Source organism: Eretmochelys imbricata, chromosome 1, assembly GCF_965152235.1.
Source record: "Eretmochelys imbricata isolate rEreImb1 chromosome 1, rEreImb1.hap1, whole genome shotgun sequence".
Classification (NCBI taxonomy): domain Eukaryota; kingdom Metazoa; phylum Chordata; order Testudines; family Cheloniidae; genus Eretmochelys; species Eretmochelys imbricata.
In genome coordinates this window covers 294,783,588-294,798,398 of record NC_135572.1, presented here as the reverse complement: position 1 = coordinate 294,798,398, position 14,811 = coordinate 294,783,588, and the positions used below count along the sequence as shown (strand labels likewise).

The following is a 14,811-nucleotide window of genomic DNA, read 5'->3' as shown; positions in this document are numbered from 1 at the left end:
TTCAGAAGGAAATTAACAGGAGGAGTTACACATTGTGGGAGATGACACTGTTTTCAGGTGAAGATTGATAGGTCTGGGTCTGGTATATCCGTGGTGCAGACAGACACCTGAGCTACCTTCAGCTTGTGAAGACAAACCTGCTGCAAGCTTGATCTTACGAAAGGGGAATGAATATCAGCATTATTCTGATACATTTAAACAGGCAAAACATTTATTGATTGTCCGGCCAACATTTTAAAAATATAGTAAACTTGATTAAAAAAAACCCTCGGTATTCAATTATACAATAATATACACTCTTTTGCAAATACAACTTTTAGCTCTTAAAAAACACATTTGTGCATTGATGTGCTAGAGATAATGTTTTCAAGTTTCACCTAATTCTTCCTTGAAAACTGTATACAAAACAGTCATTAAAGCCAAGAAATGCAAAGTAGGTTTTACTGCTGCTGAAATGGTTTCAAAATCTGGATAAAGAGGTTTGGTAGGGCACGAAGCATCTCTTGCTATGGTGGAGACCTCTGAGAAAACAAAGTCATATTTCAAAGCACTGAAGTTTTCAGGACCGTTTGGTACTAGCAGTGTCTTTAGTATTGATCCAGATCCGGGTGCTGTAGCCTAAGGACAAACAAGAAAATGTTCTTACTAGCTTGTTTAACATGCTAGCTCTGGTCATTTTAGTTACATAATTTACTTTACAAATATTGTAGAGTGCTTCTTTGCATCTAATACAGAGATTAGATGTAGCGCTCCTCCTGCATAAATTAGTTAGGTAGATTGTGAAAGTAAAGATAAAAGTAAAGTATAGAGTGAACATTAAATGAGAAGGGAGAGAAATATTTTACATATGTTTAAGTCTAATTGCAATAACATAGATAACAGAGGAGAAAACATACTAGGTATTCTTGGCAACTTTTTCACAGAGAACAAAAGGGATTTAGTTACTTTTGCTTTAGCTGGTTTATTGGCTAATGATGAATGAACAATGAACTATTGGATGACTCAAATTATCAGAGCAAAAGAAATGACGTCTGCATTGAGTGAGCCGAAATAAGAATACTTTGTTTAAGAGGCTAGGAACAAGAGTAAAGTGCTGGGTAGAACTCAGAATGTGTTTGTCCATACTGGATGGAAATATCCACAGGGAATAATAACTATATTACCATGACCTCTGACATCAGTTAGGATTTCTCCTTGCTGCTTGTTGCATGTATTAACATTTAGATGGGAGTCTCTGCCTTGCATAGGCCAAACAACTAGAGGCAACAACTGTCATTCACTTTGCTGGCTGTAGGTTGGGAAGTGTATTTATTTTTTTTAAATGAGATTCTATTCTTCTGAAAAGTGACTGTATAAAAATGGAAGCTTCTTACTCAGTCAATCCCCTCGCAAGGTGCAGAGTCATATCTGTTAACTTAAGTGATGTGTTTACTCTTGTAGCTCTGCGGAGTCAACACAGCTAAGATTGAGTGAGCAGTGGATTTTATTCTATCTTGTAAATTAACAGAAATGTGTATTAAGTTACAATTAGTTAAATCTATGAAACTCTTTTGAAGAGCTGAGTGATGCTGTCAAAGGCCTAGTTGGCCTGCAAAATCTGTCAGTTGTGGTGATGCACTAGAAGGAAAAACCTAGCTTCACTTTTATCCCCAATATAAGTTTATAGGGCATAGGTAGGAAAAAAATCTCATCACTTGTAAACAGACATCTGACGCGAAAATCCACTGAAGCAATAAGTAAGGCTACGATTTTGTCACAGAAGTCATGGAATCTGTGGCTACTAGTGACCTCCGTGACTTCAGCCTGCGGTGGTTGGGAGCTGCAGGGTCCCCCGCCTCCTCCGGGGGCAGGGAGCTGCAGGGGTACCTCCGGCGGCCCCCAGAGCTTCAGTCATCACAGGTGGCGGGGGAACCCCCACAGCTCGTGGCTGCCACTGCCGGGGGTACCTCGCAGTCCTGGCCCCCATGGGCAGCGGAGGACCCCCAGAGCTGTGGGTTGCAGGGATAGCCCGCAGCTGCTGCGGGCAGCTCCTAGCCCCTGCGCAGCTGCTCCGCTTGAGGCCGTGTCGGGACCTGCAGATCCCCATTTTGTCAGGTATATTTTTTAGTAAAAGTCACAGATAGGTCACGGGCTTCTATGAATTTTTCTCTTTTGCCTGTGACCTGTCTGTGACTTTTACTAAAAATATCCATGACACAATCTTAGCCTTAGCAATAAGCATAGAACCCCAAAATAGCATTTTTACAGTCACTTTTCAGAGTAAGGCTGGCCTTTAAGAATTTCAAATTTATGAAACTGATGCAAAGACCAAGTATTAGAAAGAGAACTCTAAGATGCAACTCTTCCATCTTAAATCAAGCAAGTTACTTTCTATACAATGTGCAACATCCCTGGAGGTGGAAGCAGAAGTCCTGCAAAGGGACTTCCACAGGTTGTGGGAGAGGTAGTATAGAAGGGAGCCACCACTTTTCCCCTTCCACAGCCCTCTGTCTCGTTCTACTGAATATTGCTGTCCTCTGCCAGTACATGTAAAGTTGCCATCCGGTCTCTAGTTATTTAGGCTAGTCCCAGAGCAGCAATTTCCAAGTTCTGTTCCCTTATCAACCACAATGACTTCTTTGGTTATGGCCACAGAAATCCTGAGATCCCTGCAAAAAATTGTCACCATTTAGAATGCAGTATCTTAAGTTATCAGCACTACTGGGATTTGACTGATTAAGACAAACCTGCCACTAGTTGAAGGCCTGTCACGTTACCACCTAGATATTAGGCTTTAGAAAATGCTGATAATTTGTCCAACTTTGCACTCTTTTTAGAAAACACGATTTTCTGTACTCATTTTTCCCATTCAAGTGGGCAAATATGGCTCTGCATACACAATGAGCGGCCATTTTTTTATATAGTCACTTTTCAGAGCAGCACTATGCCTCAACTGGAAACATTCGAAATAGGCAGGCTTGACTGCATTTTTTATATTTTGATATTTTCGATGGATACTATGGATGTTTGTTTTTTAAGCATTTTTTTAGATTTGACAAATCGTCAACATGTCAAAACACAGAAAGTAAATATCCTTAAATCAAGCTCTAATAATTTCTTAAGCAACATTTTTCTTACTTTGCCTCTCAATTTTGATTATCCTGAATGGAAATCGTTTTGGTTGGGGTGGTATGTGTATGATGAAATCAACATTTATGGACACTTATCCAATAAAAATCTAATCCTGCTCACCCTAAAAATATGCAACTACTATTTAAAAGGCCTCTGAATGAAAGAGATTTTGTTCTGTCATGCCAGTCCTTGCCATTCCCCCTCCCCATGTACTGTGTCCACATGAAGCCTTTTGTACTTCTCACCTGCTCACTTTTCAATAAGTAATGGGTATTGCTAAATAGATGAATATTGATTGATGATGTTACCAAGAGGTGAAGGGCTGTTCTGAGCAGTTAGGGGAACCCACTGCCCTGTGTCGACACTGTACATTTATTTTATTAAAACAAAACAAAAATCCAAACCCCAACACCTTAATTTTATAGGCTCCTGTCTCTGGCAATTTCAAGAACTCTCTGAACATAATTTAGAAACGAAGGTTTAGCAGAGTAGTCATCTTACATTAAGCACATAGCTTCCAGGCAGGAGGAGAAGGTAATATTCTCCATGTTGATTGGTTCTATAGGGACAGATATGTTCCCTTCCTTTGGCTTCCACTATTACATTTGGTATAGGCTGTCCATGCCTGTCAAGAACTTGACCTTTGATACCTATGAGGCAGGGAGAGAGTATATAAATGTGACCGTTGGTTTCATTTTCTGGTCTGGAAAAGCCAGTTTTTTCATCATTCATTGCAGCAGAGGCTTGTTTCAGTCATTTCCTCCCCAAACTAGACAACAGAGCCAGTCTCCTACATATTGCTAACGAAAATAAGTAGCAGCAGCACAAAATTCTTAGTTCTTAATCATTTACCTTCCCATCAAGTTAAAATGCAGCCATGTCGGCTTTTCCATCTCATTCTCTAAAGGTACAATTTTGTAGTTTACATTGATGTTGCTGCACGTGTTCTCTACAAAAGAACTTACTTAAATCTCTTTTATGCGGTTGAATTTATTTACCTAGCTTAAAACAAAAACTCATTTACCCTGTTGGTGTGGTCAAACGTTGCTTCTCGACTAGTGTTTCAAAAAGGCAGAATAGTTGTATATTTACTTATATTTTAGCCTTCCCAAATCTTCTAACACACCAGATTTCCAAGAATGAGCAGTTTTGTTAACTGACTTGTCTGCAACAGCTATTTGAGACAATATTGATGAAGTGTGTTAGCTCAGTTTCTGCTATTTTATTCAGTATATTTAATTAAATGTATAATTTTGGCTCAGTAGCAACCTTGCCACTGTGTAAAGGTTGTGGGTTCAGATCCACTTACCCCGGCCCATATTATTGTTGGTTTTTTTTTTTTTTACTTGTTCGATGAAACCCACAGGTTGATAAACCTTACTCTAATGTTTAAACAGTGCTGTATTAAATCCAGATTTCATTGTATATGTGTGTCCTCCAAAAGAATATCTATCTGTTAAAATTAATTAGTAAAGTCTAGCCTATCAACCACATTTGAATAATCAAGGATCATGGGCAAAAGGCTAATGTGTATCTCTTGCTCCAAATTACTGCAACAATAAATAACCCTACCACCACCTGTTATAGGCCTGGTCTACACTACGAATTTATGTCGGATTTAGCAGCGTTAAATTGGATTAACCCTGCACCCTTCCACACAACAAAGCCATTTTTTCGACATTAAGGGGTCTTAAAACTGATTTCTGTACTCCTGCTTCCCGGGCAAAAGATGTCTCCTGTGTCTCGGGTTACATATGTGCAGACAGCTGGGCAGCCTCACCTGCCCCAAGGGCCTCAGCAAAAATCACACCCCCAATTCCCACCATCGAAATATTGGTGCAGTACACAGGGAAACAGAGGTACCCACAATATTAGTATAGGACAGTAAGATTCACATGCAACATAAGATGAATAAAACCCCACTTCGTCACACCTTGTAACCTTGTTATCCTCTCGGTGCTTATAAACTGGTTTAATAATTTGTTCCAATATCTTCCCAGGTATGAAGATTAGGCAGACTGGCCTATAATTTCCCAGGTCCTCATTGTTGCCCTTTCTAAAGATAGGTACTATGTTTAGTCTCCCTTCTCCAGTCCTTCAAGAGTTCTTAATGATAATTGCTAGTGGTCTGAGCTTGCTTCAGCTTGTTCCTTAATTACCCTAGGATGAATTTCATCTGGCTCTGCCAATTTGAATACATCTAATTTATCTAAATATTCTTTAACCTGTTGTTTCCCTATTTTGGCTTGCGTTTCCTTCTCCCCCACCAATGTTGTTAATAGTAATTGTGTTCAATATCTAGTCACCATTAACCTTCCTAGTGAAAACTGAATGAAACGTAATAGTCATTAAACAGTCTTCTTGATGTCATCCGTTATTAGAGGTCCTTCCTCACTAAGTAGAGGAGCTACACTTTCCTTTGTTTTTCTCTTGCTCCTACTGTATTTAAAGAACCTCTTATTATTGCCTTTTATGTCGCTTGCTAGGTGTAATTCGTTTTGTGCCGTAGCCTTTCTGATTTTTCTCCCTATATACCTATGCTATTCTTTTGTACTCCCCTTTAACAATTTGTCCACGTCTCCACTTTTGCAAGATTCCTTTTTGATATTCAGGTCGTTAAAGAGCTTCTGATGAATCCATATTGACCTCTTACTATTCTTATCTGTCCTTCACATAGGGACAGTTTGCAGTGGGGCATTTAATATTGTGTTCTTGGGAAACTGCCAGCTGTCCTGAACTCTCCTTTATCCCTTAGATTTTCTTCCTATGGGACTTTACCTACCAGTTTTTGAAGTCTGCTTTTTTTGGAAGTCCATTCTCCTTATTCTGCTGCTCTCACTCCTTCCTTTCCTTAGAATTGTGAAATCTGTCTTTTCATGATCACTTTCACCCAAATGGCCTTCCCTCTTCAGATTTACAACCAATTCTTCCCTCTTGGTCAGTCTAAAATGGCTATCCCCCGGTTACTTCCTCCACTTTCTGAAACAAAAAATTGTCCCCAATATATTCCAAGAACTTATTGGAAATTTTGTGTTTTGCTATATTAATTTTCCAATAGATATCTGGGAAGTTAGTCTCCCATTACTACCCCATCTTGTGTTTTGGGTATTTCTGTTGTTTGCCCAAGAAATACCTCCTCCACTTCTTCCTGATTTGGTGCTCTAGAGTCTACCCCTACCATGATATCATGCTGATTTTTTCCCTTTTTTTTTTTTTTACCCAAAGACTTTCAACTGATCTGACTCTTACCTCCTTCTGGTCCCCAGAACAGTTATACCAGTTCAAATTATGTATGTACAGTCCCATTTCAGACAGAGGTGCAGTATAAAGTAGGGCCATCCAAACTTTTACTCAGCTGAGGGACCAAAATAAGAATGGCTGCAGCTTTCAGTTAGGCAAATTTCAGGCCCTTTCATCTTTAATATGAGAAGCATGGCCAGTGGATAGAAGATAAGAACGACCATACTGGGTCAGACCAAAGGTCCATCTAGCCCAGTATCCTGTCTTCTGATAGGGGCCAATGCCAGGTGCCCCAGAGGGAGTGAACAGAACAGGTAATCGTCAAGTGATCCATCCTGTCGCTCATTCCCAGCTTCTGGCAAACAGAGGCTAGGGATACCATCCCTGCCCATCCTGAATAATAGCCATTGATGGACCTATCCTCCATGAATTTAACTACCGGTAGTTCTTTTCTTTTCAACCCTGTTATAGTCTGGTATCCTCTGGCAAAGAGTTCCACAGGTTAACTGTGCATTGTGTGAAGAAATACTTCCTTTTGATTGTTTTAAACCTGCTGTCTATTAATTTCATTTGGTGCCCCCTAGTTCTTGTATTATGAGAAGGAGTAAATAACACTTCCTTATTTACTTTCTCCACATCAGTCATGATTTTATAGACCTCTATCATATTCCCCCTTAGTCGTCTCTTTTCCACGCTGAAAAGTCCCCGTCCTATTAATCTCTCCTCATATGGAAACTGTTCCATATCCCTAATCATTTTGGTTGCCCTTTCCTGAACCTTTTCCGGTTCCAATTGATACCACAAGTCCTGGCCTGCAATTCTTTATTAACATCTAAAGCACATCTCTACACAGAGGTTTTTTGGGAATATGTTTTTGTATATAAACTTTGGAAGAATAACAAACCCAAAATAAGGACCTATGCTGAGACTGCTAGTTGCTGCAAGGTATTCTTGCATATGAAATATTACTACCCTGTAGAACCCTGTGGGCTTCCCCTCATGTTCCACTGATAAATTATGTAAGGGAAGAAAACCCATTTTGGCCATCTACCACACTGCTTATGTTTTTCCTTGAAAGCAAAATATCTGTAGGCACCTAACTTTTTTTTTTTTAAACTATTCAGAAAGCGAAGATTACTTAGGCCTGTATTTCTCAACCTTTTTGATACTAGGGAGCAACTTACTGCCTTCCTAAACTTTGTTAGGATGATCTTAGAGACCGAAGCCGGTCAACAGACCAGTCATTGAGAAACAATGACTTAGACTATGTCTATATTACCAGCTAGGGGCGTGATTCCCAGTGGGCCTGTGTACACATACTCATGCTAACTTTCATCAGTGTAGGTGTACGTGAGCAGGGAATGGCACCCCTAGCTCATAGTGTAGATATAGTCTTAGATTGCAAGCTCTTTGGGGCGGGAACAGTGTTTTGTGTTTATACAATGCCTAGCGCAATGTGGTCTTGGTCTATGACTGGGGCTTCAAGGATCTATGACAAGTTTAAAGAGCAGGGTGTATATCTGCCTGTGAATCCTGACAATTCCCTACCCTCAGGTTTTTTTTATAACAAATTTTACAAACACACTAATTCTATAGTACGCTATAAAATACATAAGTATGCTAACTAGAAATGTGTATGTACGTTTTCCTTCCAGGATATGGAATCAGGGCCCATATGAGCAGGCTCCGATTCAAGCACTGTATGCCCATAAGACCTATAGGGGCGTTAATACCCATATGAAAGCTGTTGCACAGGGAAATGTGGAAATGTCTCTTGTTAATGGGAGTGCACTGTGGGTTGGTCTCTGTTAAATCACTGCTCGCTTCCATTTAAAAGCTGCTGCCCTCTAGCACTGCCAGCCTTTGCCCACATGGGGGCAGAGTTGCGACACTTCACTTAAAAAAAAATGGGTTTCAGAGTAACAGCCGTGTTAGTCTGTATTCGCAAAAAGAAATGGAGTACTTGTGGCACCTTAGAGACTAACCAATTTATTTGAGCATGAGCTTTCGTGAGCTATCTAATTCCTTCTCCCCATGCTGGTTTTCTCTGAAGTGAAACCCTACGACTGTCTTTAATTAGTGAACATCCCAATACAAACTGCCATCTCTAATCCCGCCCAGCCCACTGTAAATTGCTCAGGATCCCCGCACCCTTTGAAGTGAGGGCGTCACTTTTAGGTGCACCACACTGTGCAGAAAACTCATTCTAAACCACAGTTTGCAGGCTCAGAAAAAAACGTGTAATGAGGGTGAGTTCTGTGACTTCTGTCCCGTTCCTGGCAGAGGGAGGGGCTGGGAGGGTTCCATCGGCGTGACATACGGCAGTATTCCTTGAGTGACGAAGGCTTCAGCTCAGTCCTTGCTGGGCAAGCAGGGCAAAATTTCCTCTCTCTCCTCCTTCGTACTAGGGAGCATAGGTGGACGGTTTCCTCAAGGGCTAATATCGTAAGACTGAAGTCTGTTGCAATTCTGTTAAATCTTGCAATACTTGATGACTGTCTTAGAGACACAGCTTCCAAATTCATGTTTTGTTTTGTTTTAAAATGAAAAGTAAGATTGCAGCCCACATGGTTGTGAAGAAAAGTTTAAAACGTGACCTCAGTACATCCTAGTTGCTTAGAAACCAGAAGGCAAATAAAGAGGAGCCAAATTATTATTTTTTAAATCTTATTGTGTTTAAGCTAATATCCTGGGATTTTGGGGGGCAGAGATGGGGCATGACTAATGAAAAAGGATAAGATTATGGTATGGAGGTCACAGAAGTCATGGATTCCATGACTTTCAGAGATCTCTGACATTTTCCACTTCAGCTGTGGGGTGCAGGGGCCGAAGCTGTCAGCCAGTGGGGACCCAGAGCCCTGAGCTGGCTTGGCCAGTCGGGGGGACCCAGAGCTCCCAGCCTCTGTGAGTGGCGGGGAACGCGGAGCTGCCATGGTGGCAGTGGCTGCTAAACCCCCTTTGCCCCTCACAGCAGGGCTCAGGCTTCATCATCCCCCATCAGCCTCTCCCCTGCCAATTATTTTTAGTTAAACTCACAGACTGGTCATGGGCTTCTATGAATTTTTGTTTATTGCTTGTGACCTGTCCGCAGCTTTTACTAAAAACCGTGACAAGATCTTAACCTTACTAATGAGTTTTGAACACCTGAGGCTGGCAATACCAGTTGCCAGCTGCTTCCAACTGGCTTCTAGCTCTGACACCTCAGTAAAGCCACAGAGGAGCGGGAGAAGCCTTTAATTTCCTAAGTAGTTGAGCCATGCTCCTTCACCTGTGTTCTCCCCTTGCACCTAACTACTATAGATTCTAATCTCCTGTGCCCAATATTGGCTGTATGCCCCTCTCCCCCTCAGCACGTGTCTGCACCAGGGATGGACCCCCTGTAGATTTTAGATCCCAGCATCTTTCTCACTCCTTTTCCCTCCTGAACCCATAGGATGGAGGCAGAGGCTGTGATATTTGTCTGACTCCTCAGAGGACCCTGTATTGAACACTGCCCACTGGAGTCCACTTCCCAAAGACTGGGTGGACACAAGTATCTATTTTAGGTGACTTCAGTTCTGTAGCTGCTCTGTATATAGAAGCACCAGAGAGGTCAGTGGGAAGATCTGTGCAGAGAACAGCTGCAAAAATGGGCCCTTTGTGTGGTCAGTGGCTTACGAGGTTTTAATCAATACTTTGAAACCTGGATGGCTGTCAGAAATAAGGAAGGCAGATGAATTCTGCTCTTAATAGCTCCCGGATCCTAAATGAGCAAACCCACAAAAAGTAAGCCCTACCCTTTTCCCATTTGACACAAATGATATGTTTTGTCAGTCTTCATTTAAAAAAGCTTTTTCATCAATGTCTCTTAGAATGGCTGCGTCTTTCTACAGCTTTCTATTTTAATCAGTGCTGGTCCCTGCTCACTGCCCCTAATAGGTGTGAAAGCTGGATTATGGCTCTGACTGGTATGTGTCACTACTATGGCCGTATCTATCCAATTTTAATAAAGCTAGATACAGTAAAAGCTTTGTTGTCCGACATGTTGGGGGGATACAGGGTGCTGGTTAGTCAAAAATTCCAGTTAACTGAGTTATACTTACCAATGGAGGGAGGGAGTTTGGGTGTGGGAGGGGGCTTGGGGTAGGGGATTGGGGCATGGGAGGGGCTTCGGGGTGTCGGATCCTGGCAGCGCTCACCTCAGCAGCTCCTTGCAAGTGGCTTCATGTCCCTGCTGCTCCTAGGTGGAGGCATGACCAGGCGGCTCTGCATGCTGCCTCCACCCGCAGGTGCCGCCTCTGCAACTCCCATTGGCCACAGTTCCCAGCCAATGGGAGCTGTGGAGCCAGTGCTCGGGGTGAGGCAGGAGTACCGCACAGAGCCCCCATGGCTGTTCTTCCGCCTAGAAGCAGCAGGGACATGGGAGCCACATGGAGCCAGGTAGGGAGCCTGGCAACCCTTCTGAAGATTTGAACTTGGAGATATCAGAAATGCCAGTTTCTAGAGCTTTCTGGTTGGTAAGGTGCCAGATAACACAGCTTTTACTGTAAATGGATATGTTCACATACACTTAATTTGGAGATTTCCTTTCTTTTCTCAAACCCCAATCTCAGGTTAAATGGGGTTCACCTACATAGTTCAGTTTAAAAAAAAAGTCTGCATTTTTCTTCAGAATGGCCTATGAACAAATGCATTCACAATGCTAATATTCCAGATGTCCCAGTCACTTCTGGGCAGCATTCTCTGTCTCACTATCCTCTCTTAGCCACCATCATGCTCACAACATTGTTTCTAAAATGAGGATGGCGCACACAGCTCTCTGCTACATCCGTCTCTTAATTCAGCAAGAATCAAGAAAAACCAGATTTCATACTGAAAGGCAAAGTCCCTTACAGAAGTAGTTCTCTTGGTTCTAGCCTGTTGCTGGAGAGCCTGTTACATGGCCATGTTGTTACAGGAACTTCCCTACAAGCTGTATTGGAAGTTGAGCAGATGAAATTCAAAATACAAAAGTTTACCCACCGAGATGAACTTGTTTAATGTATTCAATCAAAGCAGCTTTGTTGTCATTCCAGAATGCCTGAAGTTGACTTGCTGGTGGATATTTACAGCATGACAACTCCAACGTAATTTCAAAACATTGTCCCCAGATGTAGTTGTAATCCTGCATCCCACCTAAAAAAATAAAAAAAAATTTGATTTTTACAATGAGAGCCACTGAGTAAGAGCTAAAAATGGACTAGGAGACTTGCAACTTTTCCTAAACTCTAGCCTTCTTGAAGCATTTCCTTAGATCATGATGCAAGGGCAATTTTAGATAAATTATGACAAGTTGGGAAGTGCAATTATTTTTTAATCCCACAGTCAGTTAGATTTATGATCCCCTGTGGAAAACCTCCTTAATTACTTAAAAAAACAACAACTCCAAAGTGCGGTGGAATTACTAGAATAAGGCTATAATAATGGTTGAGAAAGGGGACCCTTTAATTCAAAACCTCTCCAAGTACTCGTATCTATAAGAGGGACAAAAAATTACACTTTGGCACTAAATTTGTCATGCTTAGTTGTGCAGCAAAATCCTGTTAGTCATTTGAATTATGAATGTGGGGAGAAGGTGGGCTTTTTTTTGTTTTTTTACAATAAAAAAATTGCTCGGGTGTGGGTTTTTTGGCATGCTGAGGACCAAAGTGAATTGATTTAAACAGAGAGGATACACTATATCTTACACATATTTATCTAAGCAATTATTTAGCTTAAAATACATTTATTCAGTATTTTAGTTTTTACACATTTTAATATGTTAGAAAATGCCAATTATATTTCTTATTTACTAGATTTTTTTATTTTTGTGTATCAAATTATTTGGATGGAAATTGGAATTAAATTAGAAATTCACAAAAACAGCATTTAAAGGTTTTTATTAGTTAAATAAAACTTACTTTAAATGTGCTGGACACAAAAGGAAAAAAAATATTTTTGTCAAAGCATGTTCTGCATTTAAAACTGATTTATTAAATAAAGGAAGTATCTGCAGTTAGTGAATTGAACTGATTGTTTCTAGTCACTATGTCCTTCAAGATTTTAGAACTAGTAGATCTCACTCTCACACTGAATTTTTATTCATAGATTGGAAGAGGAAAACAAGCTTCCATGTTTTTTCAACTCCTAATTGGTTTCTTAACTTTGAATTAACTAGCTAATGAACTGAACTACGTGAATGAAATGAAGAAAATATTCTCTACAACTTCAGAAAAGGTTACTGCTGTCAAAATCTGGGCTAGCTCTACAACAATCCCTGGTTCCAGAGGCTAAGCCAATGACTTCCACCAGTTCAGTGGTTTGACTTTATTTAAAACTTTGCAGCAAACATGTACTCTTTGAATATATTTTTTATTTAAATGCTTTAAATAGGTTATGGTAAGTTTGGACTAAACATAGGTTGTCATAATTTCAAATTTTCTGTTTATTTTTAAAAATAAAAGGTATTTAATTTACATAAAATTCCATTATATATTTTAATATAATGATTTTTATCCACCCTGCTGTAGTACTTTGGTTGTAAAAACCTGGATTTGGCATTTGCAGTATGGAGAACTCTGGGAGGAATGTAGGCTTTGCCAAGCTTGGGAGAAGACTGGTTGAGTAGTTGAAAATAGTTTACAAAATACGTGTAGTGTCACTTTTCATAGTGATTATTGTACATAGAATGTGGTTATTCAGGTGTGTATATCTGGTTATTTACGCATGGATATAAATAGGGGTGTATTTGTTTCAGTGATTAGACATGAAGATAGATGTTAAGTGAAATTGATTCTCTCCTTTTTAAACAAAAGGAGAGAGATTTTTTGATCTCAGCTGCACAGATAACTCTACTGATAACTGGACACTTGATTTACACAACCATAGCAGAGATAAGAATTTGGCACAGAGTTTATCGTATATGTATGTGCATCTATATTAATGCATAAACATTAACCCCTTCCCTCTCAATTTGTGTATTGTAGGGGCAGGGCTGACGGAGCAAGTGCAAATGAAGAAGATGGGCTTGTGGTGTTATCTGAGTGGGGAAAAGCTGGTCTGCCAGAAGGGGAGGGGAAGCCTTATTGGCAGCTTGCCAACAGATAGCCTTGCCAGCTGGCTAAGGAGGAGCTCTGAGGAGATGTGACAGATTAACAATGTCCTGCAATGTTCTGGACAAACTTTATGAAATTAAGAAACTTTACTGCATTAAGTATAATATCTTTGGGGCCATTGTATTAAAAATGCACATTTATGTACTATTGTGAAATTGTATGGAACTTTGTTAGCCAGAAGACAGTATGAATCTAATCTGCATTTAATTGCAATTAATGCAATATGAGGAACTTCAAAGGACCTTTTGGAACAATGCATGTAAAGTGGATTTCCTAGGAAATACCTGTGAGTAAGGGGAATGCAAATGACCCATTGGAATCCATCCCTTTGAACTTATGCCTTGGGAAGAGAAACCAAGTGTCTGCTAATTACCTTCTCCTGGAAACTCCAGATCAAAGGTATAAGGGGTGTATAAGGAGTGGACTAAGCTTGTCATGAGTGTACTTGTTCTGAGCTGAAGCTGTGATGAACTTGAAACCCCCTGGGCCTGGTCTACAGTGGGGGGGAGGAAGGGGGGGAGAGATTGATCTAAGTTACGCAACTTCAGCTATGTGAATAACGTACTTAGATCTACTCACCACGGTGTGTTCACCTCTGAAGAGAGGACAAGAGAAGCTTGCTCCGAGAGCCTGTCTTTTACTGATAATAACACAGTGAAGGCAGAGAACTGTTCAGCCTCGAGATACCCTGGTCAGAAGGGAGAGAGATGCACCCAAGAGAAGTGACAGCCAGGGGAGCCAGAAGCCTGAAAGCAGGTGCCCTTGCTGGACCACAGAGGGGGAGTACAGGTGCAATTGCCCTGAACTGTGACAGGTGGCATGCTGGCTGATGGAGCAGTAAAAGAGCTGGGCTTGAGGGCATGGAGGAGCTGAAGACCCAGACAGTGGAAACTGGCCCATTAACTTGTGTTGGCTAACATGTTTGTACATGCTCATCTGGATGCTCCACAAAAGCTTGTGTCCTGAAGTGCCCAGACTGCAAACACATTGGATAGCTCAAATTAATTAGTAATCAGCTCACTTGAGTTAAACACTAGTGTGGACAAGTCACAGAGCTTTCACTGTCAAGGAATGCAGAGGTGTGTTAGCAAGTACATGTTGGAGAATCAAATAAAAGCAGTGGAGATCAGAGAAAATTGGAAAACACTGAAATTTTACCTTGCAGTTGGTACCAGGCATACCCATTTGTAATGCCATATGGAAAGACTGGTTTATTCCCACATTCATTCCCTTTGTACATGCTGGCATGGTTGGAAGAGTAGGTTTTTGCAAGGTGTATGAAAACATCATCATCTTGGGATCTGCTATAGCCTTGTAAAGAGCCAGTAGCTGTATAATAAAGATGGCC

General features: G+C 40.9%; 1 protein-coding gene across 1 annotated transcript in view; it reads right to left on the bottom strand.

The window, feature by feature from the left end:
* Positions 1-366: 366 nt before the first annotated feature.
* The window catches only part of CPM (carboxypeptidase M), a 63,820-nt gene continuing 49,375 nt past the window's right edge, over positions 367-14,811 (bottom strand). Inside the window, exons 5-8 of the mRNA XM_077839619.1 lie at positions 14,622-14,792; positions 11,353-11,505; positions 3,613-3,761; positions 367-618 (exon numbers count right to left, since the gene is read on the bottom strand). Of these exons, the coding sequence (XP_077695745.1) occupies positions 367-618; positions 3,613-3,761; positions 11,353-11,505; positions 14,622-14,792 (725 nt within the window). The remainder of the gene's footprint in view (positions 619-3,612; positions 3,762-11,352; positions 11,506-14,621; positions 14,793-14,811) is intronic.